A 27,105-nucleotide genomic window follows, 5' to 3' on the forward strand; every position below is an offset into this window, starting at 1 on the left:
TACTCCGTCCAGGGGACAAGGTGTGGCTTTCCTCTAAGTATGTCCATCTCAAGATGCCTTCTTACAAGTTGGGTCCACGGTTCATTGGTCCATTCGAGATTCTGAGCCAAATTAATCCAGTGGCATACAAGTTGATACTCCCTGCCTCGTTACGGATCCCCAATTCCTTCCATGTGTCTCTCTTTAAATCTGTTGTCCTCAATTCTTTCTCTGATGATCCAGGTACCATTCCAGCTCTAGTCAGCGCTGAAGACGTTTTTGAGGTAGAGAGCATTTTGGCCTCCAAGAGTTTAAGAGGAAAAACTCTTTCTTGTGGATTGGAAGGGGTTTGGTCCTGAGTAGAGGTCATGGGAGCCCAGGGAGAACATTAATGCTCCTCTTCTTCTGGAAAGGTTTCTTGCAGGCTTGAAGAAGAGGGGGTGTAAAGGGGGATGTACTCTAGCGCTGGCGTCTCTGCCTCCTGCCCGGCAGAGACGCCAACCACCTTACCGCTGCGGCTCTGCTCCGTCATCCACCGCTCTTCTCTGCGTGCCTGGGGTGCATGCACAGCGTGCAGATCCCCAGGCACTGTGCTTAGGGCGGGCGCGAGCTCCCTGCTTCTTAAAGGGGCCGCAAGCGCCATCCTATTATGTCCCTGGCCAATCGCCAGAGGACAGCCGATATTTTAGGCACCTCCTCTAAAATGGAGGTTCCTGTGCAATGTTGTAGTTTGTGTGCCAACACTCTCTCCAGCCCTCAGGTCCCAGTGCTGTCCGCCAGCCTGTCCATCAGCCATGCAAGCCAGCCTGTCTATCAGCCTGCCAGCTGAGCCTGTCCGTCAGACAGCTCCGTCCACCTGCCTACCAGCCGTGCACATCAGTCAGCCCATCTGTCGTGCCAGTCCGCTTCGGCTATCAGCCCGTGGGAGTCGCCTGCTCTCACACGAGATCGGCCCCAGAGTGGCACCTGGTTCACCTTCCCGGAGTCGATTAAGCCGCCGTGTAGCCAGGGTTGGTCCGGGTAGGCACTTAGTTATGCCCCTCTGGTCCCTCCTTGTACCACGGCACAGTGGTTCCACCGTCCGGACCCGTAACAGCTTGGTTTAGGTCTAATGTAAGGTCTGTGATCTTATGTATCACTAGTTGCACTTTTTCCCAAAAAAGGGTAAGAAGTCTGCAGGACCAAAAAATATGTAATAAGTCATCCTCTTCAGTTCCACATCTCCAACACATAGGGTTGACTTCTGGGAAGATAGAATGTAAGCGGGTTAGAGCGCTATACCACCGAGACAGCAGTTTATAGCCGGCTTCATGGAAGAAATACACTTTCACTGCTCCCTCGAGAGACTGAGCCCCAAGTCACTTTCCCATTGAGTTTGAAAGTAGGGGGAGGTTGTTCTTGGGGGTTGATTAGCAATGAATATGAAAAAGATAGAGTTTGTCTTAAAGGACCAGTATCTGAGCAAGTGGCTTCAAAGGGTGTCTTGCCACTATTAATGAGAGATCTGGGAGAGATTGATTGGAAAAAAATGGATAAGTTGACCAACTCTCCAATCTCCCAGGGAAAACGTAGTGGAAATCTCCAGAAGTTGTTACTTTGAAGGCCAATTATGTCTGTCCCCAAAGTGAGATATTCTGAAGTAGCCACTGTTTAACCAACAACGAAACATAGAATCATCTAAACCCAGGGGGAAATGCGGATTACCCAAGATAGGATACATGGAGGTTTGTGATATAAACTGGGGGTGAACCACAGGGTTGGCACAACAGACAAGGGTAACCCCAATTGCGGGGTGTGCTTTAAATGATTTAAACAGAGTCAAGCACAGCCAAGGTGCAGCTATAAGGGGGATTTTTGTAAAGCTTTTGCTCAATCCCGATCCATGCTTTTTTTCTTACTGTTCTGGTACCAGTCCAAGATTCTAGAGAGGTGGGAAGCAATGTAGTAAGATCTGAAAATAGGAAAACCTATACTTCCTGAAGACTTAAAGCGGTATAATATGGCTCTTCTGATTTTCGGCATCAGTACACAAAAGCATAAGATGCTGAGACTTTACTCTGGCTCTATATATGAAGTTTAGTGCTTTAGTTGTGATGTCCCACTGCCTCTCTACCTCTCATGAACCCTGCCTGATCTGGATGGATAATTTCTGCTAACAGTCTGGACTTGATCATTTTTGAAAATAGTTTGATATCACTACATTAAAGAAACACTCCCATCTAAATTTTTATCCTCTTAATATAATGCAATCATATTATATAGCACTGTATTTGCAATTGCTAATTTTTCCCTTCTACCCAGCTAATCCTTCTGTTTTCCATTAGGTCTATGACATCACATGATTAAAAACAGACTAACTGAATCCTTCTAATCTCTATGTAGAAACAGGAAATCAATTTTCCCTGCATGAGTCATAAGTCACTGCAAATGCCCCTGGCAGGGTGAAGAAGGAGCAGTTAGATCAGGAGTTGAACAGGGGGATGATAAATGCAGGGACAAAATACTTCCTGTTTTTACATAAAGCAGAGAAAACAAAAGAATTAGGTGGGCAGAAAGGCAAAATGAGCAATTGTAAGTACACAGTGCTGTATAATATGATGATTGCAATATATTATGTGCAATATGGGAGTGCTTCTTTAGGGAGTGAGATAGGTCTATAGCTTCTACATTGAGATTTCGCTCCTTCTGAATAACAGATACAACCCCTGGCAAAAATTATGGAATCACCCGGCTCAGAGGATGTTCATTCAGTTGTTTAATGTTGTTGAAAAAAATCACAGACATGGCACAAAACTAAAGTCATTTCAAATGGCAACTTTAGGGCTTTAAGAAACACTAAAATCAAGATTAAAAATGTGGTACTCCGTAAGAGTAATTTTTTTCAGACCAAGCAGAGGGAAAAATTATGGAATCACTCAATTCTGAGGAAAAAATTATGGAATCACCCTGTAAATTTTCATTTCCAAAACTAACACCTGCATAAAATTGGATCTGCTCGTTAGTCTGCATCTAAAAAGGAGTGATCACACCTTGGAGAGCTGTTGCACTAAGTGGACTGACATGAATCATGGCTCCAACACGAGAGATGTCAATTGAAACAAAGGAGAGGATTATCAAACTCTTAAAAGAAGGTAAATCATCATGCAATGTTGCAAAAGATGTTGGTTGTTCACAGTCAGCTGTGTCTAAAATCTGGACCAAATACAAACAACATGGGAAGATTGTTAAAGGCAAACATACTGGTAGACCAAGGAAGACATCAAAGCGTCAAGACTGGAAACTTAAAGCAATATGTCTCCAAAACAGGAAATGCACAACAAAACAAATGAGGAACGAATGGGAGGAAACTGGAGTCAATGTCTGTGACCGAACTGTAAGAAACCGCCTAAAGGAAATGGGATTTACATACAGAAAAGCTAAACATAAGCCATCATTAAAACCTAAACAGAAAAAAACAAGGTTACAATGGGCTAAGGAAAATCAATCGTGGACTGTGGATGACTGGATGAAAGTCATATTCAGTGATGAATCGCGAATCTGCATTGGGCAAGGTGATGATGCTGGAACTTTTGTTTGGTGCCGTTCCAATGAGATTTATAAAGATGACTGCATGAAGAGAACATGAAAATTTCCACAGTCATTGATGATATGGGGCTGCATGTCAGGTAAAGGCACTGGCGAGATGGCTGTCATTACATCTTCAATAAATGCCCAAGTTTACATTGATATTTTGGACAGTTTTCTTATACCATCAATTGAAAGGATGTTTGGGGATGATGGCATCATTTTTCAAGATGATAATGCATCCTGTCATAGAGCAAAAACTGTGAAAACATTCCTTGAAAGAAGACACATAAGGTCAATGTCATGGCCTGCAAATAGTCCGGATCTCAATCCAATTGAAAATCTTTGGTGGAAGTTGAAGAAAATGGTCCATGACAAGGCTCCAACCTGCAAAGCTGATCTGGCAACAGCAATCAGAGAAAGTTGGAGCTAGATTGATGAAGAGTACTGTTTGTCACTCATTAAGTCCATGGCTCAGAGACTGCAAGCTGTTATTAAAGCCAGAGGTGGTGCAACAAAATACTAGTGATGTATTGGAGTGTTCTTTTGTGTGTTTGTTTTTCATAATTCCATAATTTTTTCCTCAGAATTGAGTGATTCCATAATTTTTTTCCCTCTGCTTGGTCTGAAAAAAATTACACTTACTGAGTACCACATTTTTAATCTTGATTTCTTTTAGTGTTTCTTAAAGCCGTAAAGTTGCCATTTAAAATGACTTTAGTTTTGTGCCATGTCTGTGATCTGCTTTTTTTCAACAACATTAAACAACTGAATGAACATCCTCCGAGCCCGGTGATTCCATTATTTTTGCCAGGGGTTGTATAAGAGCTCGTAAGGAACCCCCCCGGGAAAAAGGAGCCCTTAGACAGCGCGTTGAAATTAGAAATAAGGTGAGGTTGCTGTACTCTTAAGGCCCTAGCTAGCATTGTACTGCTTTTATTGCCATGTTTGTAATAATGGCATCAGCATTTAGATAATTTGGCTTTCGATTTATGTAAAAGTAAAGAACGAAGAGATTCTCATTTATATATAAGGGAATTCCTTATTTGATCAGTAGGAGATTGTTCACTGAGCCACTTGGTTATCGCTTTTGCCTTGTGACATGGTCTCCATCATGCTGGACATGCTGGAAAAAAGCATTGTTCATCACAATTTGCTCCTGGATCATTGGGAGAAGATGCTCTTGGAGGATGTGTAGATTCCATTCTTTATTCCGCACAATGTTCTTAGGAAAATTATGAGTGAGTTTGGCTATGACTGTACATGTTTAATTGAAATGAAAAAAAAAAAATAGCCCCAATGAGAGCCATAACTCTGGCTAAAGTGCACGTGATATTTAGTAATTAGATATTACTTAGATAATTAGTAATTAGATATACAGTATACTTGTATCTTTCATAAATACATTGTAATGGTGACTATGAACAATGTTATACTTACCATGTCCACTTCAGAAATACTGTCTAAGCTTTCCACTTGTACATCTACCCCAACAGGAATTGCTGGTCCTTCACAGAAGAGTGAGCAGCATTAAAAACATCATTTTGCAAACATATACAAAACCTTAAAGTAAGGGCTCATAGACACTTGAGTTGCTCGCATGAGTTCTATCCATGTTTTTCACAGATACACCTTACAGTAGTTTTCAAAATAATAGCACTGTGTTCAAAACATGAGTTAAGCACAAAATCTTTATACTAGTTTTTATTTCCATGCACTGGGAACATTGCACACTGTTTTCTAATTCAAAACATGAAGAGCAATATATATAATTTTTAACAACTTTACAGAAAATAACAAAAAACGAACATTGGGCTGTTCTAAAAAAATAGCAGTGTCTGCATTTGTCTTTACAAACTCACAATATGTACTCTTCTTTTTGAGAATTTAGCATTCCTGTGAATCACTAACCTAATATTTAGTTTTATAACCACAGTATTTTAGAACTGCTTCACATCTATGTTGATCAAGTCAACCAACCTCTGGCACCTGTCAACTGTTATTCCAGCCCAGGATGCTTTGACTACATCCCACTTTTTTTGGCATCTGTTGGCTTTGCCTCAGAAACGGCATTTTTGATGTCACCCCACAAGTGTTCTATCGGATTAAGGTTCGGGGATTGGGCTGGCCACTGCATAACCTCAATTTTGTTGGACTGGAACCAAGATTTTGCTCGTTTACTGGTGTGCCTAGGGTCGTTGTCTTGTTGAAGCACCCATTTCAAGGGCAAAGCCTCTTCAGCGTAAGGAAATATGAGCTCTTAAAGTATTTTAATGTATGCAAACTGGTCCATGATCCCAGTAAATATGTCCAGCACTATAGTAAGAGAAACATGCCCATGCTTGCACCACCATGCTTCAATGTCTTCAGAGCGTACTGTGGCTTGAATGCAGAGTTTGGGGGTCATCTGACAAACTGTCTGTGGCCCTTGGACCTAAAAAGAACTATTTTACTTTCATTAGTTCACAAAATGTTTCTCCATTTCTCTTTAGGCCAGTTGATGTGTTCTTTGGCAAATTGTATCTGCTTCAGTACATGTCTTTTTTTTTTTTTTTTTAACAGTGGGACTTTGCGGGGACTTCTTGCTAAGAGATTACCTTCACACAGGCATCTGTCACAGTAATCACAGGTAATTTGAGACTGTCTTTGATCATCCTAGGGCTGATCATTGGCTGAGCCTTTGCCTTTCTGGCTATTCTTCGATCCATTTGAATGGTAGTTTTTTGTTTTCTTCCACGTCTCTCTGGTTTTGCTTTCCATTTTAAAGCTTTGGAGATCATTTTAGCTGACCAGCCTATCATTGTCTGCACTTCTTTATAAGTTGTACCCTCTCCAATCAACTTTTTATTCAAAGTGCGCTGTTCTTCTGAACAATGTCTCGAACGACCCATATTTCTCAGGCTTTCTAGGAGAAATGCATGTACAACATGTGCTGGCTTCACCCTTAAATAAGGGCCACCTGATTCACATCTGTTTCTTCCCAGAATGACTGACCTCACTAATTGATCTCCACACTGCTATTATTTTGTGCACACCCCCTTTCAAATAATTATTCAAATACATAAACTCAAAAACATGCAGCTCATGAATGTTGAGTCTGTTGGTTTTCTTAGAATCTACTGCACCAACTGGTAAATTGTTTGACATGTGATAATATAATTTATACCAAAAACAGTGATTAATCTGGTTAGTCATATTGGTCTGCTATTATTTTGAACACTACTGTACATAGTCTATGGGGCTGTTCGCATGTCCATGAAGTAAGTGTGAGGATTTTTCAAAAAGTTGTCAGAGAATAAATCAGTCAGATATAATAAAACGTAAAACATCTCACCAGAATTTATAAAAGATATTATTTGTACGAGCATTAAGACAATTTACGGATTTGCACAGGTTATTTTGATTTTACATAGGCTTTTGTAGTTACGAAATACATACATACAAAATAATGTTGCGTAACACTAATAGGGCTTGGTCATATAACTTTTAACCTAGTGGTTCAGGGGTTGTCCAATAAAAAAATACAACAGCAAGTGATGGGTAAAATATAATAAAATTATATATACTCACCCCTCCAAATCCAATGGCTCCTCCACAATATACTCTGATGGTTCCCATGGTACAGGATGTGATAATGAAACATTTTTCCGTCATTGACCACTTACGCGATAGCGATACCAAACATGTGTAGGGGTGGTGGACAATGTCTGTCATGTTCCTACTAGTGTTGAGCGAGCATGCTCGACACTGCTCGGTATTCGCCCGAACATCTCACTACTCGGGATGTTCGGCGAGCACCGAGCATTTCCGGGTTACTCGGGCGGGAGCTCGGGTCTCCGCCCTGCACGTTTGGCGCTCTTTAAAGAGCCAATGAACATGCAGGGATTGCCAGCCAGTCACTGGAATGCCGCAGCCATGTTGTTTGTGGGCATTACAGTGATTGACTGGCCGCACAGCGTCACCTTGAGTATTTAAAACCAGGCGCCGCCATCTTGGACACAGTCGCTCCGGATCAGACAGTGTAGGGAGAGTGCTGCTGAGTTAGGGAGAGATATATAGTGCGAAATAGGTAGTGTAGGGTGTCTAAAGCTTGCCAAATCAAACAAACAGTCCTTCTCAGGACTAATATCCATCACAGATATCAGGCAAGCAGGCAGGCAGGCTGTATATGAGACGCAGTGGTTATACCAGCAAACGCTGCATTACAGTCCTGTGTGCTCCTGTTGGTCAAATTGCTAGACTTATACCCCGGTCTCAGGGGCCAGGAAAATTCCTTTTTTTTTTTCATCTAAATCCTGTATTTTTTTTTTCCTCAGTCAGACTGTACAAATACGAGTCTTATTAACCTTTTGGTATTCCCCCCCCCCCAAAAAAAAAAAAAAATTGAGTGTGTCTGTGACTGGTCAGACACCAATATACCTGTTTAAAAGAGTCTGGTGTAGGCCAGAGAAATAGAACTGTGGTTTTGTAGTTCCACGGGTCAAATCTCTGTATTATCCTGCTTTTAACATTTTTTGCCGTAAAGAAACAGTAATAGTGTCTCCCTCACTGTTCAGACACCAATATATCTGTTTAAAAGAGTCTGGTGTAGGCCAGAGAAATAGAACTGTGGTTTTCCTCTTCCACGGTTCTAATCTCCTTTTTATTACCCTTTTTTTTGATAGTGCGAGTGTAAGCTATTTTACTTCATTTACAATGGGCAAGGCGCGTGGCAAGGGACGTGGAACTGGACGTTCTGGTGATGGTGCGTGTAGAGGACGGGGCCGTGGCCAAGGTGAAAATGTGCCACAACCAACAGCCACATCTACTCGCTCCCACTTCTTGACCGAATTACTAGGGAAGCACACTACAACACCAGTATTGCGAACTGATCAGTGTGAACAGGTTATTAATTGGATAGCAGATAACAGTTCCAGTTACCTGGGCACCACCACCTCCGGTCTGTCTTCCACACGGTCAAGTTTTAGTAGCCGTGAGTCTCGACCGCATACTCCTCCTCACCCTGATGCTCCTTCCTCCCACTATGCCGAGTGTCGTCAGACAGCAACTGATCCCACACTTGGACATTCTGAAGAGCTGTTCACTGGTCCATTTCCATATTTGTGCCCCTCGCCTGCTCTGCTTGAAGTGTTGGAAGAGGAGATCCCATGTAGCAATGCCCAAATATTTGAACAGCCACGGCCACAGGAAGTCGACGCTGGCAATTTGTCACAAGAGGTGGACGATGGCGAGACACAATTGCCACGAAGTGAGGAGGAGGATCGTGGTGCGCAAGTGGAAGAGGAGGAGGTGGTGGATGATCTAGTAACTGACCCAACCTGGCAGGAGGACACGCAGAGCGAGGCCAGCAGCACACATGGGGAGGGAGGCAGAGTACCCCAACAGGCAGGAAGAAGCAGTGTGGTGGCCGCACACAGAAGGCGGGCAACAGTTCCCCGTAACACCAACACGAGGGACGTTGCCAGTACAACCTGTAGGTCTTCCAGAGTCTGGAATTTTTTTAAAGACTCTGCTGATAACCCCAAAAAGGCCATTTGTAGTACCAACTGCCATGCCAGCATCAGCAGGGGTGACAAAACAACCAGCCTGACCACCACTAGCATGATCAGGCACATGTCAGCAAAGCACCCGACTTTGTGGGGCGAACCCCAGGGTTCATGACCCGTGTCAGCGGGTGTCACCACTGCTTCTTCCGCTGTTGTGCATGTAAGAGAACCCCCTGTTGTGCGTGCAAGGCAATCCCCTGTTCATACTGCATGCAAAGATGCCCCCTCCTCTCAGTCTTCACTTGTTATGGTAGTTTCTCAAGAAACAGCATCAACGTCAACGTCCCACCGCAGCGTTTAATTGTCCATATCCCAGAGCTTTGAACGAAAGCGCAAATTTGCAGCCAACGCCCCACAGGCCAAGTCCTAAATTCGCACATTTCACGACTGCTTGCTTTGGAAATGCTGCCTTTTAGGCTGGTGGAGACAGAATCCTTCCGCAACTTTATGGCGGTGGCCGTCCCTCGGTACTCGGTCCCCAGCCGACACTATTTTGCCCGGTCTGCCATCCCCGCACTACACAAGCACGTGCCCCAAAACATCTGCCGTGCCCTCAACAACGCAGTTACTGGGAGAGTCCACCTGACAACGGACACATGGACAAGTGCTTGTGGCCAGGCATGGTACATCTCCCTGACGGCACACTGGGTAAACATAGTGGAAGCCGGGACTCAGTCGGACCTTGGGACGGAACACATCCTCCCCACACCGAGGATTGCGGGCCCTATGTCAGTCAGAGTTGCCCCCACGGTGTACAGCTCCTGCGCATCATCCTCCTCCTCCTCCTCCTCATGTTCAGCCTCCATCTCAGATATCACCACATCAGTTACAAGCTGGAAGCACTGCAGTACTGCCTCAGCCAAGCGACAACAGGCTGTGCTGAAACTCATAAGCTTAGGTGATAAACCTCACACTGCTTGTGAGTTGTGGACAGCTGTGAAAGAGCAGGCAGATCTGTGGCTGAGACCTTTGAACCTACATCCAGGCATGGTCGTGTGTAACAATGACCATAACCTGGTGGCGGCTCTGAGGCGAGGCGAGATCACACACGTACCATGCCTGGCTCATGTGCTTAACCTCGTGGTTCAGCAGTTTCTTAAATCGTACCCCGAGTTGACAGATCTGCTCGTTAAAGTACGCCGCCTGTCAGCTCATTTTCAGAAGTCGGCTACAGCTTCCGCCGCCCTTGCTGTGTTGCAGCAGCGTTTGCAGCTTCCGGCACACCGACTGCTGTGTGATGTCCCCACACATTGGAACTCTACCCTCCACATGTTGCAAAGGATTTGTGAGCAGAAGAGAGCAGTTGTGGAGTACCAGCTGCAACAAGGCCGTCGATATTCAGGTCAGACTCCACACATAAGACCTCAGGAGTGAACCTGGAGGTCTGACATATGTACCATCCTGACAAACTTTGAGGAGTCCACCAAGATGGTGAGTGGCGATGACACCATCATTAACATCAGCATCCCACTTGTCTGTCTTTTGCAACGCTCTCTGCAGAGAATTAAAGAGGAGGCATTGCAGCCAGAGTATGATGAGATGGATCAAGAAGCCGTAATGGGCGATTACACACAGCCCAGCCTCATCTCATCTCAACATGCATTGGGGGACAATGAGGGAGAGGAGGAGGAGGAGGAAGAACAGGAGCTGGTATCATGGGCTGTAGACGGTAGTACCTGTACAACTGTCATACAGTCGGTTCAGCGTGGGTGGCCTGAGGACAGGGGGGAGGAGGAGGAGGAGGAGGAGAGCATGGTCAGTCGTCATCTTGGTGAGGACACGGAAGTCTTGCCCGTTACCAATCTGGCACACATGGCTGACTTTATGTTACGCTGCCTTAACCGTGACCCTCGCGTTGTCAAAATGTTGGGTGACAGTCATTACTGGTTGGTGACACTTTTAGACCCCCGCTACAAGGAGAACTTTCACTCTCTTATTCCTAAGGTGGAGAGGTCTACAAAAATGTGGCAGTACCAGAAGGCCCTTTCTGCAGAACTGTTAAAAAAATTCCCATCTGAACACGCTAGCGGCAGAGGTCACAGTTCGTTGACCAACCAAGGCATACACGCGAGAGAGACGCAACTCCAATCCAGCTGAGGCAGGGGAACACTGTCAACATTCTGGGACAGTATTCTGAGACCCGCCCAGCTTACAGGCCCTGAGGCGCTGGGTACTCTCACAAGGAGTGGAAAGTTTCAAAAGATGGTGAGGGAGTACCTTGCCGACCATACCAGCATCCTCCGTGATTCCTCTGTGCTTTTTAATTATTGGATATCCAAGCTGGACACTAGGAATGAACTCACTCTGTACGCTTTGGAGGTCCTGGCCTGCCATGCCGCTAGCGTGTTATCGGAGCGTGTTTTTAGTGTCGCTGGGGGAATTATAACTGATAAGCGCACTTGCCTGTCAACTGACAATGCTGACAAGCTGACCCTTATCAAAATGAACAAGGGCTGGATTGGGCCAGACTTCTCATCACCACCAAATGACAGCAGAGTAACATAAAGTCAAATCCACTGTGTTATTTTGGGAGGTGTATTCCCATGCACCGCTTCACACCCACACATGGGTATACGCTTCCTCATTTCGGCTGTATTTTGCTCTTCTCCTTATCCTCAGCCTCCACCACCACTATACCACCAGGGTGACCGTGGTCCGTGTTGCTAGCAATGCAAGTTCCTCCGTCCTAATTTTTGGCAGCTTTTGCTTGGAAGGCATAGTCAAAGACTATGGGAGACCCACTCCCCAATAATGGGAATTATGTTTTTAATTTGCTGTACTGCATTGCTCTTGTAAGGGGCATGAAAACCGTCTTGTTAAGCTGCTGCGACCTCCACCACTTTTCCAAGGGGCATTCATATTGTCTTTTTATTCCACTGTGATCTCCAGCATTCTTCCAAGGGGCATTAAAACCGTCTTGCTAAGCTACTGCGACCTCCACGTCTCTTCCAAGGGGCATTAAAACTGTCTTGTTAAGCTACTGCAACCTCCACGTCTCTTCCAAGGGGCATTAAAACCGTCTTGTTAAGCTACTGCGACCTCCACCACTTTTCCAAGGGGCATTGATATTGTCTTTTTATTCCACTGCGACCTCCACCATTCTTCCAAGGGGCATTAAAAATGTCTTGTTAAGCTACTGCGACCTCCACGTCTCTTCCAAGGGGCATTAAAACTGTCTTGTTAAGCTAATGCGACCTCCACGTCTCTTCCAAGGGGCATTAAAACGGTCTTGTTAAGCTAATGCGACCTCCACCACTTTTCCAAGGGGCATTGATATTGTCTTTTCATTCCACTGCGACCTCCACCATTCTTCCAACGGGCATTGCATTTCCTCCTAATTTTAGTCAGCTTTTGCTCTTCAATGCATAGGCAAACACTAAGGGAGACCCACTCCCCAATAATGGGTAGAAGGTTTTTAGTATGCTGTAATCCACGTCTGTTTCAAGGGGCATTGCAGTTCCTCATAATTTTTGGAAAGCCTTCCATTCACTGCTTAGGCTAACAGTGCACAGAAGACCCAGTTGCTATAAATGGAAAAAACGGTTTAGTTAAGGCCTTCTGACCTCCATGTCACTTCCAAGGGGCATTGGATTGCCTCGAAATTTTTGTAAGGCATTGCACTCACTGCATGCCCTATAACTGTGTAGCCGAACCGCTCCTTTTGGCACAGAAACATATCCTACAAGACATGTGTGGTTGACTGGCCTGATATTGATGTGAATGGTCCCTGTTCCTCCTGCTCTTTTTCCTTTGCCACCACCTCATCCATCATTCATCACCTGAAGCTTTGTTTTAACGGGAGTCATAGAGCTGGGATAGTAGCAGGAAAACATCCAGCAATCCTAGGAGGAGGTAGGCTATGCGCCAAAACGCTGACCACCTCAGGCCTAGCCGCTACAACATACATGCGCTTGCATTCCAAGAAAACAAAGCAGACGCTAACTTCTATCATCATCATCAGCTCCTCACCTTGGCATTCTCAACTTCTCTGATGGAGAAGCCAGGGCCCACCGGAGGAGTCTGGTTCTCTGGTGGGCTCGTCCAATGCTGCCCTAAAGCAGGCCAGGCTAAGAAAAGTGTGGGGGAAGTTCCCAGGAGAAATAGGGGTGGCTGGAGACCGTTTATGGACACCCGGCCGCCCCCAGGCGGCTGAGGACCGTGTGTGGACACCCGGCCACGGGGCGGCTGGGAACCGAGTATGGACACCCGGCCGCCCCCTGGCGGCTCGGGACCAAGCGTGGACACCCGGCCGCCGGGCAGCTGGGGACTGAGTATGGATACCTCGCTGCCGAAGCAGCCACGAGGTAGTGGCCAGCTTCGGCCTCCTCCAAACTAAAAGGCCCCATTTCAAGTGCAAGCTAGCAGTATGGTATTGTAGCCTGGGGGTGGGTGGCAGGCTGCATACTTGCGCTTGCATTGCAAGGAATGGGGGAGATACAATTGAACACTGCCCTGGGACAAGGACTTGCACGAGGATAGTTCCAGGTCTGCATCTTCTGATGCGGCAAGGATCACTTCTGATGTGCGCACTTTTAGGCAGTGACCTGGGTATCAGAGATGCTTCCAGGGGTCTTCCCCATGCTGTTCCCATGTCTTTTCAGCACTGTAAGCATGTGTCACACAGCACATGGCCAGATAAGATTGTAAAATGTTAAAATGACATTTCCCGGTGAATGCATTTGTCATGGTTGAAAGCAATACAAAAGTGCAAAAACGCATAAAAAATGCTACTTGTGAACATAGCTCAAGGTGTGGAGGTGTATTTTTGTTTTTGGTTATTTATTTTACCTTATACACAAGTCTTTACCCTGGAAAAGAAGTTCCTCAACATATTTCACAGGAAAACACTTTCAGTTTCGTTTTTGAACGTTTTATTGTGAGCCCGTAAAAGTGGCTTAATACCTCTGACCACGTTGTTGACAGCAGTGACCTGGGGGTCAGAAATGCTTCCTGGGCCGATGCCCATGCTGTCCCCATGTCTTTTGAGCACTGTCACTATCGTTTTGGGCACTTTTTAGGCTTTCTATAGACTGCCGGGGGTGCCGCCACAAAAATGCTCGGGTCTCCCATAGACTAACATTGGGCTCGTTGCTCGGGTCGAGCACCCAAGTATCACGGTGAGCTCGGCCCGAGCTTCGAGCACCCGAGCATTTTAGTGCTCGCTCAACACTAGTTCCTACCCATGAAAACACCAGTCGCGTTATGTGTTGTATTGTATTATGAATAATGTCTTTCGTCTTTGTATACGGTATATAGTGTAATGTGACTTGTAATGTATAGTAGTGTAAGATAGGTAGTGTAATGTATAGGGATGTAGATAGTTGATGATAGGGTAAGTTAGGAGTTAATGTTTAGGACTAGCCCAAAGTGGGAGGGTTTAGAGTTAGGGAGAGTGATGGCTTCCTGCTAGTTAGCGAGTTAGGGTTTATAGTGCGATGTAAGCAGTGCTACAATTAAAGGGTGACCCTCAGTAAGGGGAGACCAAAGAAGGAGGGATAGCGTGATCCTGAGGAAAACTGATCGAGACACAATTGCCTTCCAGAGATGGGTCCCAGGAGAAGACACCTAGCCACTAGACCTTGAGCTTGTAACGCAGAAGGTAACAGGACTTAGCAGGACTGAGAGACGGGTACTAATGAAGGGTCCCGAGTGGTAGATCCAGGGCGCCAGTAGTGGAAGAAATAGGACGCTGAACCGCTGAGCAAATAAAGGAGACTTGTGAATCAGGACTGTAGCGTTAAAGCTGAGTTGTTGGGAAGTAGGGAAAAACAGTGTGTTTTAAACGCCCTGGAGTATACTACAGAGGAAGGATACTGTGTGGAATAATTCTTCATACTATAAAGGAAATGTCCATAAGACTTTGAATTCGCTATCCCCTGTATATATCCATTTCCAAGTGACCGTTCAGTAAGCAGTTTATTTTTGAATGGTGGTCTCCCTCATTGAAATATGAAACATCCGGTCCTGGCAATCCCACAAACTGGCTACATGCAGCCTGCATGGGGGTAAGGCCCTCATAACAAAAGTCTACACACCCAGCCAGGACCCACACTTTCATGAAACGTGCCGGAGTGCTGAACACGAGTGCCTCGCCCACGGCTACTGCCCCACGCCACATTGCACATGCATACATTTTTTTACATTTATGTGTGTGTATATATAATGTTTACGTTTTTATTTCTTTATTTTTAATAGCGGATAAGAAAATTAATATTTTTAAATTAAAATATTTTTTTTTTTAAAAATTCTGAATGTTTTATGTCATAGAAAATATGTCTCATAGAAAATATTAGCAGCTCTGCAGTCCCACCGGAAAGGGACATTCTCCCTCTCCCTCCTCCCTTCCCCTCTCTTAGTTGCAGTACCAGATAAGAGCTGACACTCTTAGATGTAAGGTTGTATAATAGACTAATACAAATAAGACTGTGATGTATAGATTGGAGACAAAGAGAAGTGACAACCCTAAGTAAAATGCATGCAGGAGCTCATTTTATGACAATGGACCCTGGCATACTAACGAGGATGTCCATTGTGTGTGGACAAAGAGATACAGGTTGGACAAAAAGTTAAGACAGGAAAAGACTTTTAAGTTTTGCATATGTATTTGTATTTCCTTTTCAAAACTTAATAAAGATAAATTTATATAAAACGGTTTGGGAGAGGATTAAAGCACATACCTCACACGCTATAGAGATACAGTTGTGCTCAAAAGTTTACATATCCCGGCAGAATTTTTCCTTTCTTGGCCTTGTTTCAGAGAATATGAATGATAACAAAAAAACTTTCTCCACTCATGGTTATTGGTTGGGTGATGCCATTTATTGTCAAACTACTGTGTTTTCTCTTTTTAAATCTTAATGACAACCAAAAACATCCAAATGACCCTGATCAAAAGTTCACATACCCTGGTGATTTTGGCCTGATAACTAGAGATGAGCGTTGTTCTACTCGAACTGTTCGCCAATCTCAAATTCGAGCTGTTTTGGGCGGTGTTCGAGCCGTTCGGCGAACACGAACAATTTGAGAAAAATTCGGCTGTTCGAGGTTATGTTCGATAACTGTTCGTGCACCAAAATCATAACTGGATTTTTCTCAGTAATGATGAAAATTAATGTTAATACGCAGTTTGAGTGTACAGCGGGGTGGGGGGAGGGGCAGGGGATGGATCTCTGCAGGAACAATGAAGATCTCCATTTTTTTTCTCTTTCCCGCATTTGCAGTGGGGAGGTGCAATCTGTCAGCCTATCAACAGCGCACACACGGAGCGAAGTGCTTTTTTTCACACAAGCAAGGGCATGTGTCATTGGCAGTGTATGTCACATGTCCTTGCCCTATAAGACCAAGCCATTTTCCCCGTCGCCACCATTTTCTCACTGCTGCAGCTGCGTGTTAGACGGCACCGCTGTTGCTGTGTGCGCTATACCTTGTTAATTTCAAGCCAATTTTCGCACAAATATACAGATAGCTTGGGAGTAGGGAATAGTTGTGATTGCAGTCCTTTTAAGGACTAGGTTACAGCATTTCCTACGACTTTTATCAGGGAGGTCTGTGCTCTTAAATAGATAGGTTGTGGGAGTAAAGACTAATTGTAATTGGAGTCCTTTTCAGGACTAGGTTACATGAGTTCCTATCAGTTTTTGCCAGGCAGGTCTGTGCCAGTGCTGTGCAAGTTTTTTTCACAGCATTTGGCTGAATCTAGCAAAGCTAATCCTTTTTGGCCTATTGCAGAGTGTGTTAGTCAGTGGAGTAGCCTATCTGTGTTGCAAGATATACCACCTGTGTATAGAATACCAATTTTTTTACTGCACCTAGTGAAGTAAAATCTTTTGGGCATAGCATCATTCTATTAGTCCACCTATACTGACCTCCATCAGGTTGCAAATTAAAACTAATTTTTATCTGCATCTACAGTACCTCTGAAAAAATATTTGGGCTTCTAGCTGTGTGTGTGACTTGTTATATTAGTCCATCTATACTGACCTCCATCAGGTTGCAAATTAAAAATAATTTTTATCTGCATCTACAGTACCTCTGAAAAAATATTTGGGCTTCTAGCTGTGTGTGGGACTTGTTGTATTAGTCCATCTATACTGACCTCCATCAGGTTGCAAACTGAATATATTTTTTTCTGCATCTACCTCTGAAAAAATATTTGGGCTTCTAGCTGTGTGTGGGACTTGTTGTATTAGTCCATCTATACTGACCTCCATCAGGTTGCAAACTGAATATATTTTTTTCTGCATCTACCTCTGAAAAAATATTGGGCTTCTAGCTGTGTGTGGGACTTGTTGTATTAGTCCATCTATACTGACCTCCATCAGGTTGCAAACTGAATATATTTTTTTCTGCATCTACCTCTGAAAAAATATTGGGCTTCTAGCTGTGTGTGGGTCTTGTTCTATTAATCCATCTATACTGACCTCCATCAGGTTGCAAACTGAATATAATTTTTTTCTGCATCTAGCTCTGAAAAAATATTTGGCCTTCTAGCAGTGTGTCAGACTTTCTCTATTAGTCCATCTATACTGACCTCCATCAGGTTGCAAATTAAAACTAATTTTTATCTGCATCTACAGTACCTCTGAAAAAATATTTGGGCTTCTAGCTGTGTGTGGGACTTGTTGTATTAGTCCATCTATACTGACCTCCATCAGGTTGCAAATTAAAAATAATTTTTATCTGCATCTACAGTACCTCTGAAAAAATATTTGGGCTTCTAGCTGTGTGTGGGACTTGTTGTATTAGTCCATCTATACTGACCTCCATCAGGTTGCAAACTGAATATATTTTTTTCTGCATCTACCTCTGAAAAAATATTGGGCTTCTAGCTGTGTGTGGGACTTGTTGTATTAGTCCATCTATACTGACCTCCATCAGGTTGCAAGCTGAATATATTTTTTTCTGCATCTAACCCAGCCAATAGTTTTGGCCTAATACCACAGTTTGGCCACTCAGCTCTGCTCGGTTACCATCCATTGTTTTTTTGTGCAAACAACTCCAGAGTTGTGAATTAGTTAACCACCAAAATGAGTGGAAAAAGGCCTGCTGCTGGTGGAAAGGGGAATAGGCGTGTTGGGAAGGGGAAAAAAGGTTGTGTCCGTGGGGTAGGTGTTAAAGCAACAGTAACATCTGCAGAAGAAAGACCATCTTCCAGCCAAACTAAAATGTCTACTTCTTTTAGCGGACAATGTGATAAGATCCCTTTCTTACGGCCACGCCAATCGCTACAAATTCCAGATGAGGCACAAAAACAGCAGGTGCTTCAACGGATATCAAGTGCTCCTTTAAGTGGGCTCTCCTCCACATCAACTTCAACATCATAAATACTCCAGTCCTCAAAGGTGTCACCCAAATCGCACTTGCTTCCTCACAGCTCCCAAATCTCCAGCTGCCCGTCTGAGTATGAGGTAGAACAGATGGTTGAGTCTGCAGAGCTGTTTACTCATACTATAGCCTGGGAATCAGAGGTCGACTCCAGCGCTTCTGTGAATCCAGACGAGGAAATGATCTGCACTGATGCCCAGAATCTTTATGAGTCGGATCCAGGACCAGACGCAGAAGGTTCTGACCATAATGTAGACCCTCATTCCCAAACTGTAACTCCTGTTGGTGGAGACAATGAGGAAGACGATGATAAGACTCAAATACCTGATTGGAGCGACAACTTTAGTTTTTTGTCAGGGCAGGAACAGGTTGGCTCTGAGGACGACGGGTGTGATAACACACAGGGTGATGATGATGAGGTTGGAGATCCCACTTACTGTCAACCCACAGTCAGCCAAGAGATGAGGTCAGCAGAGGAGGTGGAGGAAGATGCTAGTGACGACGAGGTCAGGTTGCGCCTTCCTGGACAGAGACGTAGTACTGGAAGCACGTCAACAACTGCATCCTCAAACACAACTCTGCCTCTCACCACAAGTCGTGGTGGCTCTTCAGGTCGCATGGGTGCTAAGCCTTGCATAGCCTGGGCATTTTTTCAGATCGATAAAGATGACCCAACTCGTGTGATCTGTAACATTTGTCAGCAAAAGCTAAGTAGAGGCCAAAAAATACATAGTTTGAGTACTTCATGCATGACCCGGCACATGGACATGAAGCATAAGTTGCAGTGGGAAGCTCAGTGTGCTACAATGCGGCCTAGCCGGCCGGGCCAACCACCGTCTGCCATATCTTGTGCATCCGCGGCCTCTTCATCCTCTGTGACTGGGGGGACAGTAGTCACACCTGTTTTGGGGCGCAGACCTGCCACTTCTTTACCCGCAACAGCCAGCGTGATTGGCAGGTCATCATTTTCTTTGGAGGTGGTAACAGCAGCTGGTGTTGAGCGCTGTCCGACATCGATAGCACCACCTTTGGATCAAGGCAACCTAACATGTCCGCCTGCATCTTCCTCACAGACCGGCAGTTTGCCGGGGACACCCTTATCAACCCCGTCTAAGCACAATAGCCAGCCCTCGGTCCCTCAGATGTGGACAAGTAAAAGACCATTTCCTCCTAGCCATGAGAAAGCTAAGAGGTTGAATTTCACCATCTGCAAGCTCTTGGCTACAGAAATGCTGCCTTTCCGCCTGGTGGACACAGAGGATTTTCGAGACCTTATGTCCGTCGCAGTGCCCCAGTACCAGATGCCCAGTCGGCACTACTTCTCAAAGAAAGGTGTGCCTGCGCTCCACCAGCATGTCGCACACAACATCACCGCTTCTTTGAGAAACTCTGTGTGTGACAGGGTGCATTTCACCACAGACACTTGGACGAGTAGGCATGGACAGGGGCGTTACATGTCGCTGACTGGGCACTGGGTAACTATGGTGACAGCAGGACAAGGGGCTGCTGTCCAAGTCTTGCCGTCCCCACGAGTTGTGCGTCAATCCTCTTTATGTCATTTTTCCTCCACTGCTTCTGCCTCCTCAACCTCCTCTCGGTCTTCCACCTGCACCCAAAGCCTGTCTGGTCATGCCACAAGCTTTCTAACTGCGCAGAAGGGATCCTGCACACCTCCTTACTATGCTGGCAGTAGGGCTCAACGTCATCAGGCGGTTTTTACATTGAAATGTCTGGGAAATGTGAGTCACACAGCTGAGGAGTTGTGGTCAGCTCTGGAGAACCAATTTCATGAATGGTTGTCTCCACTGGACCTGAAACCAGGGAAGGCCGTGTGCGACAATGCTGCAAACCTGGGTGCGGCCCTTCGCCGGGGCAATGTCACACACGTGCCTTGTATGGCTCACGTGTTGAACCTGGTTGTCCAGCAATTTTTAGCCCACTATCCCAGACTAGATGGCCTTCTGCAGAGGGCACGGTCGCTGTGTGCTCACTTCCGCCGTTCGCATCCCGCAGCTCAGCGACTTACATCTCTACAGAAGTCGTTGGGCCTGCCACTTCACCGGCTAAAATGCGATGTGCCTACCCGGTGGAATTCAACTCTGCACATGTTGCAGCGACTGTGGCAGCACCGACAAGCCCTGGTGCAATACGTTCTGACGTATAGCCTGGGCCAACGAGATTCAGAGGTGGGGCAAATCACGCTGGAGGAGTGGTCTCAGATCAGGGACCTATGCACCCTTCTGCACAGTTTTGAAATGGCGACGAAGATGTTTAGTGCTGACGATGCCATTATCAGCATGACTATTCCGGTGATTTACATGCTGGAGCACATGTTAAACAGAATTCGGAGTCAGGTGGTGGCACAAGAGGAGGTGGAGGAAGTAGAGGAGGAGGAGTTGTATGCGGAAGGGCTAACATCTGCAAGGTCCAGACGGTCGGCAGCACCAAGGCGGCAGGCATGTGAGGGTGGGGGAGATGGTTTTACCAGGGCGCATGGTAGCAGCCAAACTAGTGAGGAAGGTGCAGGAGCCCAGGAAGAAGTGGAGGACGAACTGATGGAAGACTCATCAGATGAAGGAGACCTTGATCACATTTCTGTTGTGCGAGGTTGGGGGGAGAGGACAGAGGAAGGAAGCATGATTGTTACCTCGCCACCAACACAACAGGGACTTGGTGCTCCTGGATGCGCAACACACATGAGTGCCTTCTTGCTGCACTACCTGCAACATGACCCTAGAATTGTGAGAATTAGAAATAATCCTGACTACTGGGTTGCCACACTGTTAGATCCCCGGTACAAAAGTAAATTTGCAGAAATTATTCCTGCCATAGAAAGGGATGCACGCATGCAGGAGTATCAGCAGAGACTGTTGCAGAATCTTACATGTGCTTTTCCACAAAATACCAGAGGTGCACGTAGTGAATCTCACAGTTCCAACTTGCCAACCGTGGGACCGTCAAGTGTTCAGCACTCAAACCGTAACAGAACCACAGTATCTGGTGGTAACATCAATTTTGCGGAATCATTTCACCACTTTTTTAGCCCATCCTTTGCAAGGCCACAGGAGACAAGAAGTCTGACACATAGTCAACGCCTAGAGACGATGGTACAGGAGTATCTCCAAGTAAACATTGAAGCCACGACTGTGTCACTGGACCCTTGCTCTTTTTGGGCTTCCAATCTGGATAAATGGCCGGAGCTAGCCACTTACGCCTTGGAGATCTTGTCATGCCCCGCAGCCAGCGTTCTGTCTGAACGTGTGTTCAGCGCTGCTGGTGGTGTGCTGACAGATAAGCGCACGCGGCTCTCCACTGATAATGTAGACAGACTCACGTTCATAAAGATGAACAAATCATGGATCCGAAACGACTTTTCTACCCCTGTGTCATCCTGGGGAGAGTAAAAGCTTGATGATTGTTTAAAATCACCCTACCAACCGTTTTAAGCTTTCAAATTACTAATCATGTTTATCTGTATCTTGACTGGAAAATAATTTGGGCTTTGTAGCAGTGTGCAGCACTGATCCTATTAGGCCATCTATAATAAGCTCCACCAGATTTAAAATTAAAAATAATTTTTAGCTGCATCTAGCCCGGAAAATAATTTTGGGGCTCCGAGATGCGCAAGACACATAAGTGCCTTCTTGCTGCACTACCTGCAGCATGACCCTCATATTGTCAGAATTCGAAGTAATCATGACTACTGGGTTGCCACACTCTTAGATCCCCCAAACTTTTCGATCAACCTTTTCATTTTAATAAAGACCAAAAAAATGGTCATTTTTGAAATTATAAGCATTAGCAGGTTGTTAGAAACTGAAATCAAACAGTTTTCAACTCAAAACTTTATTCTAGGTGATGTTACATTTTCACATAGGACCCCTTGTTCGAAAGGAGCTTCTGAACTCTCTCGTCCATTGAATTTGTCAGGTTTTGGATGGTTTCTGCTTCAATTGTTTTGCATGAGGACAGAATACCCTCCCAGAGCTGTTGCTTAGATGTGAACTGCCTCCCGCCATCATAGACACTCCTTTTAATGATGCTCCAAAGGTTCTGAATGGGGTAGAGGTCAGGGGAGCATGGGGGTCACACCATAAGTTTGTCCCCTTTTATGCCCATATCAGCCAGAGATGCAGATGTTTTATGTGCAGCATGAGATGGTGCATTATCATGCAGAAAAATGATCTTGCTGTGAAATACACGGTTCTTCTTCTTGAACCATGGCAGGAAGTGCTGTTTGAGAAAATCCACATACATTATGGAGTTCATCTTTAGCGCCTTCAGGGATCCTAAAGGGGCCGACAATCTCTCTCCCCATGATTCCAGCCCAAAACATTACTCCACCTCCTCCTTGTTGGCGCTGTAGCCGTGTTTGCGTGGGGTGTCCATCAACCAGCCATCCTCCACTCCATCCATCTGGACCATCGAGCGCTGCACGGCACTCATCCGTGAACAAAACAGTTTTGAAATCAGTCTTCATGTAATGTTTGGCCCACTGGAGCCGTTTCTGCTTGTGTGAAGTGGATAGAGGAGGTCGACAGGATGGCGTATGCACAGCTGCAAACCTCTGAAGGACCCTGCATCTTGTTGTTCGGGGGACGTTGGAGGCACAAGCAGCTTCAAAAACTTGTCTGCTGCTATGACAAGGCTTTTTTGCCGCTGCTCTTTCAACCTGACGTAATTGCCTGTAGGAAAGAGTCCTCAATTTGCCCTTATCAGCACGCACACGTGTGTACTGTGAATCAGCTACATACTTCTTGATTGCCAAGACACTTCATCCTGATCATCGCACAATGTTGATTGTAGTCATGCCTTGACCTAAACACTCCACAATTTGTTGCTTCTCAGCAGCCGACACATCCTTTTTCTTTCCCATTTTGGCAGAAAATGTAGGCTGCTGAATAATGTGAGAGAGCCTTCTTAAGTAGTCTTGCCTTTCATTGGACACACCTGCCAAACTAATTAGCACTGGTGTCTGCAATTGCTTACAGTGATATAAAGAGCCCTGACACACATCACCATCAATGAGTTTAACTGACAAACAAACAAATTCTTCCCTTATCACTCCTAAACACTTTTTGCATAATAATTTGGAACACAGTGTACATGTGCTTTTCCACAAAACACCAGTGGTTCACGTAGTGAATCTTACAGTTCTAACTTGCCAACCGTGGTCTGTATGGAGTTGTTCAATAAAGGGCCCAAAATTAAGATAACATAGATGGGAGAGGTCTCTATGAATAGGAATTCCTAAGTATTTGATACCCTGTGAGGGCCAGGCAAAGGGAAAGTTGGACTGGATGGAATCCTATATGGATTTGGGGAGGGAGACATCGAGGGCCTCAGACTTCGCTGCATTGATTTTAAAATTTGACCATGTAACAAAGTGATCTATTTTAGCCATAACAGCATGGATGGATATATGTGATTGAGTGATATATACTAGGACATCATCAGCAAATAGAGAGCACTTGTACTCGGTGCCTCCCACCTCAATCCACCTAATATTGGGGTTATGGCGAATTGATGAGAGCAGGTGCTCCGTCACTAGGATGTATAAGAGAGGGGACAGAGAACATCCCTGCCTTGTCCCATTGGTGATTGTGAAAGGTGATGAAAATGTTCTGACGCGCCCCCTGGGCCTTGGGACACCCGGAGCCGGACCCTTTTTGGTGGATGCTGGTGGTTGTAGTCTCCGTGGCGGCAACCCGGTTCCGTGGCTCAGGGCGGTCAAACCAGTGGCGGAACTATTTATGTGGTTTTGATGTTTAAATGTCCGACTACGCCACCCGTGGATTGCGGTCAGAGTGAACCACCGCTCCAGGGCAGACCGCTGAGGCTGGTGTTGTGGGTGCAGCAGAGCGTAGCATAACTCCCCACGGGAGGAGTATAGCCTCAGGGCAGTGTATGCGGAGGATGGGGGTGATGGTGCAGGGCAGCAGCAGTAATGACACGGAGTCAGTGATGCAGTCCAGGGCCTTTACTCACAGTTCTTATTATCCAGACCACGTCTGCAGGTAACGGCTGCCCACGTCGTACTGTGCTCACCAGGTGAGGGGCTCAGACAACTCCCAGATAACTTTGGAGTGCTTCACAGGACCCCCTTTGTGTGTCCTTTGTCTGCCCTTTCTTACCAACCCTTCTGTCCGGCTGCCTCGGGCCTCCTCTTGGTAAACTTGGCGCCAGTTTCCCTGACCCTATGTGGTGCCTTCCTAGCGGGTGTAGCGAGGGGCTGCGCCACATAAAATGTCACAGCCTCCTGTTTCTAGCTGAGGGTCGTTTCCTGCCTCCACTAGTTTCGGGGACCGGTCTCCCCCTTTGGCCTGACCCCTCCACGCAGGTGGATTCTGGCGTGCGGTGGCGACTTGCCCGTCCGCACCCCTGAGATCCCTTCGTTCCTCGTTCCTGGAGCCTTCTCCGCTCCTCTTCCTTCCTTCTCCCTCTTCCAGGCCTGGGCCTCTGTTACTAGGCCCGCCTCCGGAGCAGAGCTCATGCAGAGCCCCTGCTCCCTGCCACTTCTGCTCAGACTTCTCTGCACTGAACTAAGTTGGTGCCCACCTTTTATACTCCCTTCTCAATGCACCCAGGAACTGCTTCCTCCCTGCTCCTGCACTACAGGGTTCCCCTTCCTCAGTGTTCCCTCCCCCCACTCCAGCCAGGGACAGGGACTGTCGTGCCCATCTCAGGGGCATATTGGTTGCCCTGCCCCACGGCAATGTGGTGTAATGCATGCAGGTGTCGGGTCCTGATCCACACTACATCCTTACCTGAGAGTGAGATATCACACCTCTGGGTGAGGTGCAATACCTCTGTAGCAACCGAGCCCTCAGGGTGCTACAGTTCCATTTATCTTCAGCCTAGGTGACGTATTACGATACAGGGCCGTGATTTTGGCTATAAAAGGGTCCCCTAGACCCCTACCCCAAGCTTTTTAAGAGAATCATATATGGCGTGCCAGGAGACTCTATGGAATTCTTTCTCAGCATCCAACGAGAGTATCTAATTACAAATTTTTAACTGCATCTAGCCCAGGAAATACTTTGTGCCTAGTAGCAGGGTCTGCTAGTCAGCGGATTATCCCGGCTGTTAAGCAAGCTACACCACCTGTAGTTTGGACACTTCATTTTTTCAAAGGAAATGCTTCGGGACCACGGGATACTCAGTGAAGAGCATCAGGAGGCACCCCAAGGCATAGGGGCTGGGACTGGCAGTAGGATGCCTTGCGGTGGACAGCCGAGCTCGATCCTTATAAAAGCTTTTTAACTGCAGCAGCTTTAGTGGACGCTACTGGAGCTGGAATTACGCGGCTGCTGGCATGAGACTTGCCCTCCAATAGATCCTTGTAAATGGATTTAAAGTGTATTCATTCAAATTAGAGAGACAATTTAAATTAAAAAGCTTAGAGCTGCCTCCACCACAGGGGGGCTCGCTCGACCCACCAGCGGACAGGCACCAGTATTGGGAGAGGGGGGCTGGCCATCAGGGTTCACCGCGGCTCTGGCACAAACCCGGCGACACGGAGGTGGCACGGGCAGGAGCGGACTGGCCGTGTCGGCTTCTCACTTTTTGGATTTTAGAAGGGCATGACATGCCTATATCTGTGTCTCCCCCTCCTTTTACTCCTCCACCTCTTTTATTTTCGCATGACTATATGTACTTGTCACTTTTCCATGTGTTAGTTATGTCTTCTGAGCAGTTTGTCAGCTTTTGGACACCTTTGAAGGTGTTTTCTATGTGTTTCTATGTGTTTTTGTTTGCCTGCCATTGGTTTTAACGGTGTTCGAAGGTGTTCGACGAACAGTTCGACGAACAGTTCGGCGAACACACGGGTTTTCGACGAACCGAACCGAACTCGAACACTACGGGGGTGGCTCAACACTACTGATAACGTGCACAGAATTTGACAAAAATGGGTTTGAATGGCTACTGAAGGTAACATCCTCACCTGTGATCTGTTTGCTAGTAATCATTGTGTGTGCATAAAAGCTGAGTGAGTTTCTGGGATCCAGACAGACTCTTTCAGTCAGCCACTGACATTTCTGGATTGTGAGTCATGGGTAAAGTAAAAGAATTGTCAACGGATCTACGGGAAAAGGTAGTTGAACTGTATAACACAGGAAAGGGATACAAAAAAAAATCCAAGGAATTGATAATGCCTGTCAGCAGCATTCAAACTGTGATTAACAAATGGAAAATCAGGGGCTCTGTAAAAAACAAACCACAGTCAGGTAGACCAACAAAAATTTCGGCCCCAACTGCCAGGAAAATTGTTTGGGATGGAAAGAAAAACCCACAAATAATATCAGCTGAAATTCTGGACTCTCTGAAAACTAGTGGTATGGCTGTTTCAAGATTCACAATAAGGAGGCACTTGAAGAAAAATGGGCTGCATGGTCGAGTCACCAGAAGAAAGCCATTACTGCGCAAATGCCACAAAGTATCTCACCTACAATACGCCAAACAGCGCAGAGACAAGCCTCAAAACTTCTGGAACAAGGTAATTTGGAGAGATGAGACCAAAATTGAACTTTTTGGCCGCAACCATAGATGTTACATTTGGAGAGAGGTCAACAAGGCCTATGATGAAAGGAATACCATTCCTACAGTAAAGCATGGAGGTGGATCGCTGATGTTTTGGGGATGTGTGAGCTATAAAGGCACAGGAAACTTGGTAAAAGTTGAAGGAAAGATG

At 45.8% G+C, this 27,105-nt stretch overlaps 1 protein-coding gene across 1 annotated transcript in view; it reads right to left on the reverse strand.

Moving 5' to 3' along the window:
* The window catches only part of GABRR1 (gamma-aminobutyric acid type A receptor subunit rho1), a 287,943-nt gene that overhangs the window by 25,755 nt on the left and 235,083 nt on the right, over nucleotides 1-27,105 (reverse strand). The window contains exon 4 of the mRNA XM_073673166.1: nucleotides 4,984-5,051. Coding sequence (XP_073529267.1) covers nucleotides 4,984-5,051 — 68 coding nt within the window. The remainder of the gene's footprint in view (nucleotides 1-4,983; nucleotides 5,052-27,105) is intronic.

This window comes from Phyllobates terribilis, unplaced genomic scaffold (assembly GCF_046119375.1).
Source record: "Phyllobates terribilis strain yellow unplaced genomic scaffold, ASM4611937v1 Scaffold_3__8_contigs__length_932513732, whole genome shotgun sequence".
NCBI lineage: Eukaryota > Metazoa > Chordata > Amphibia > Anura > Dendrobatidae > Phyllobates > Phyllobates terribilis.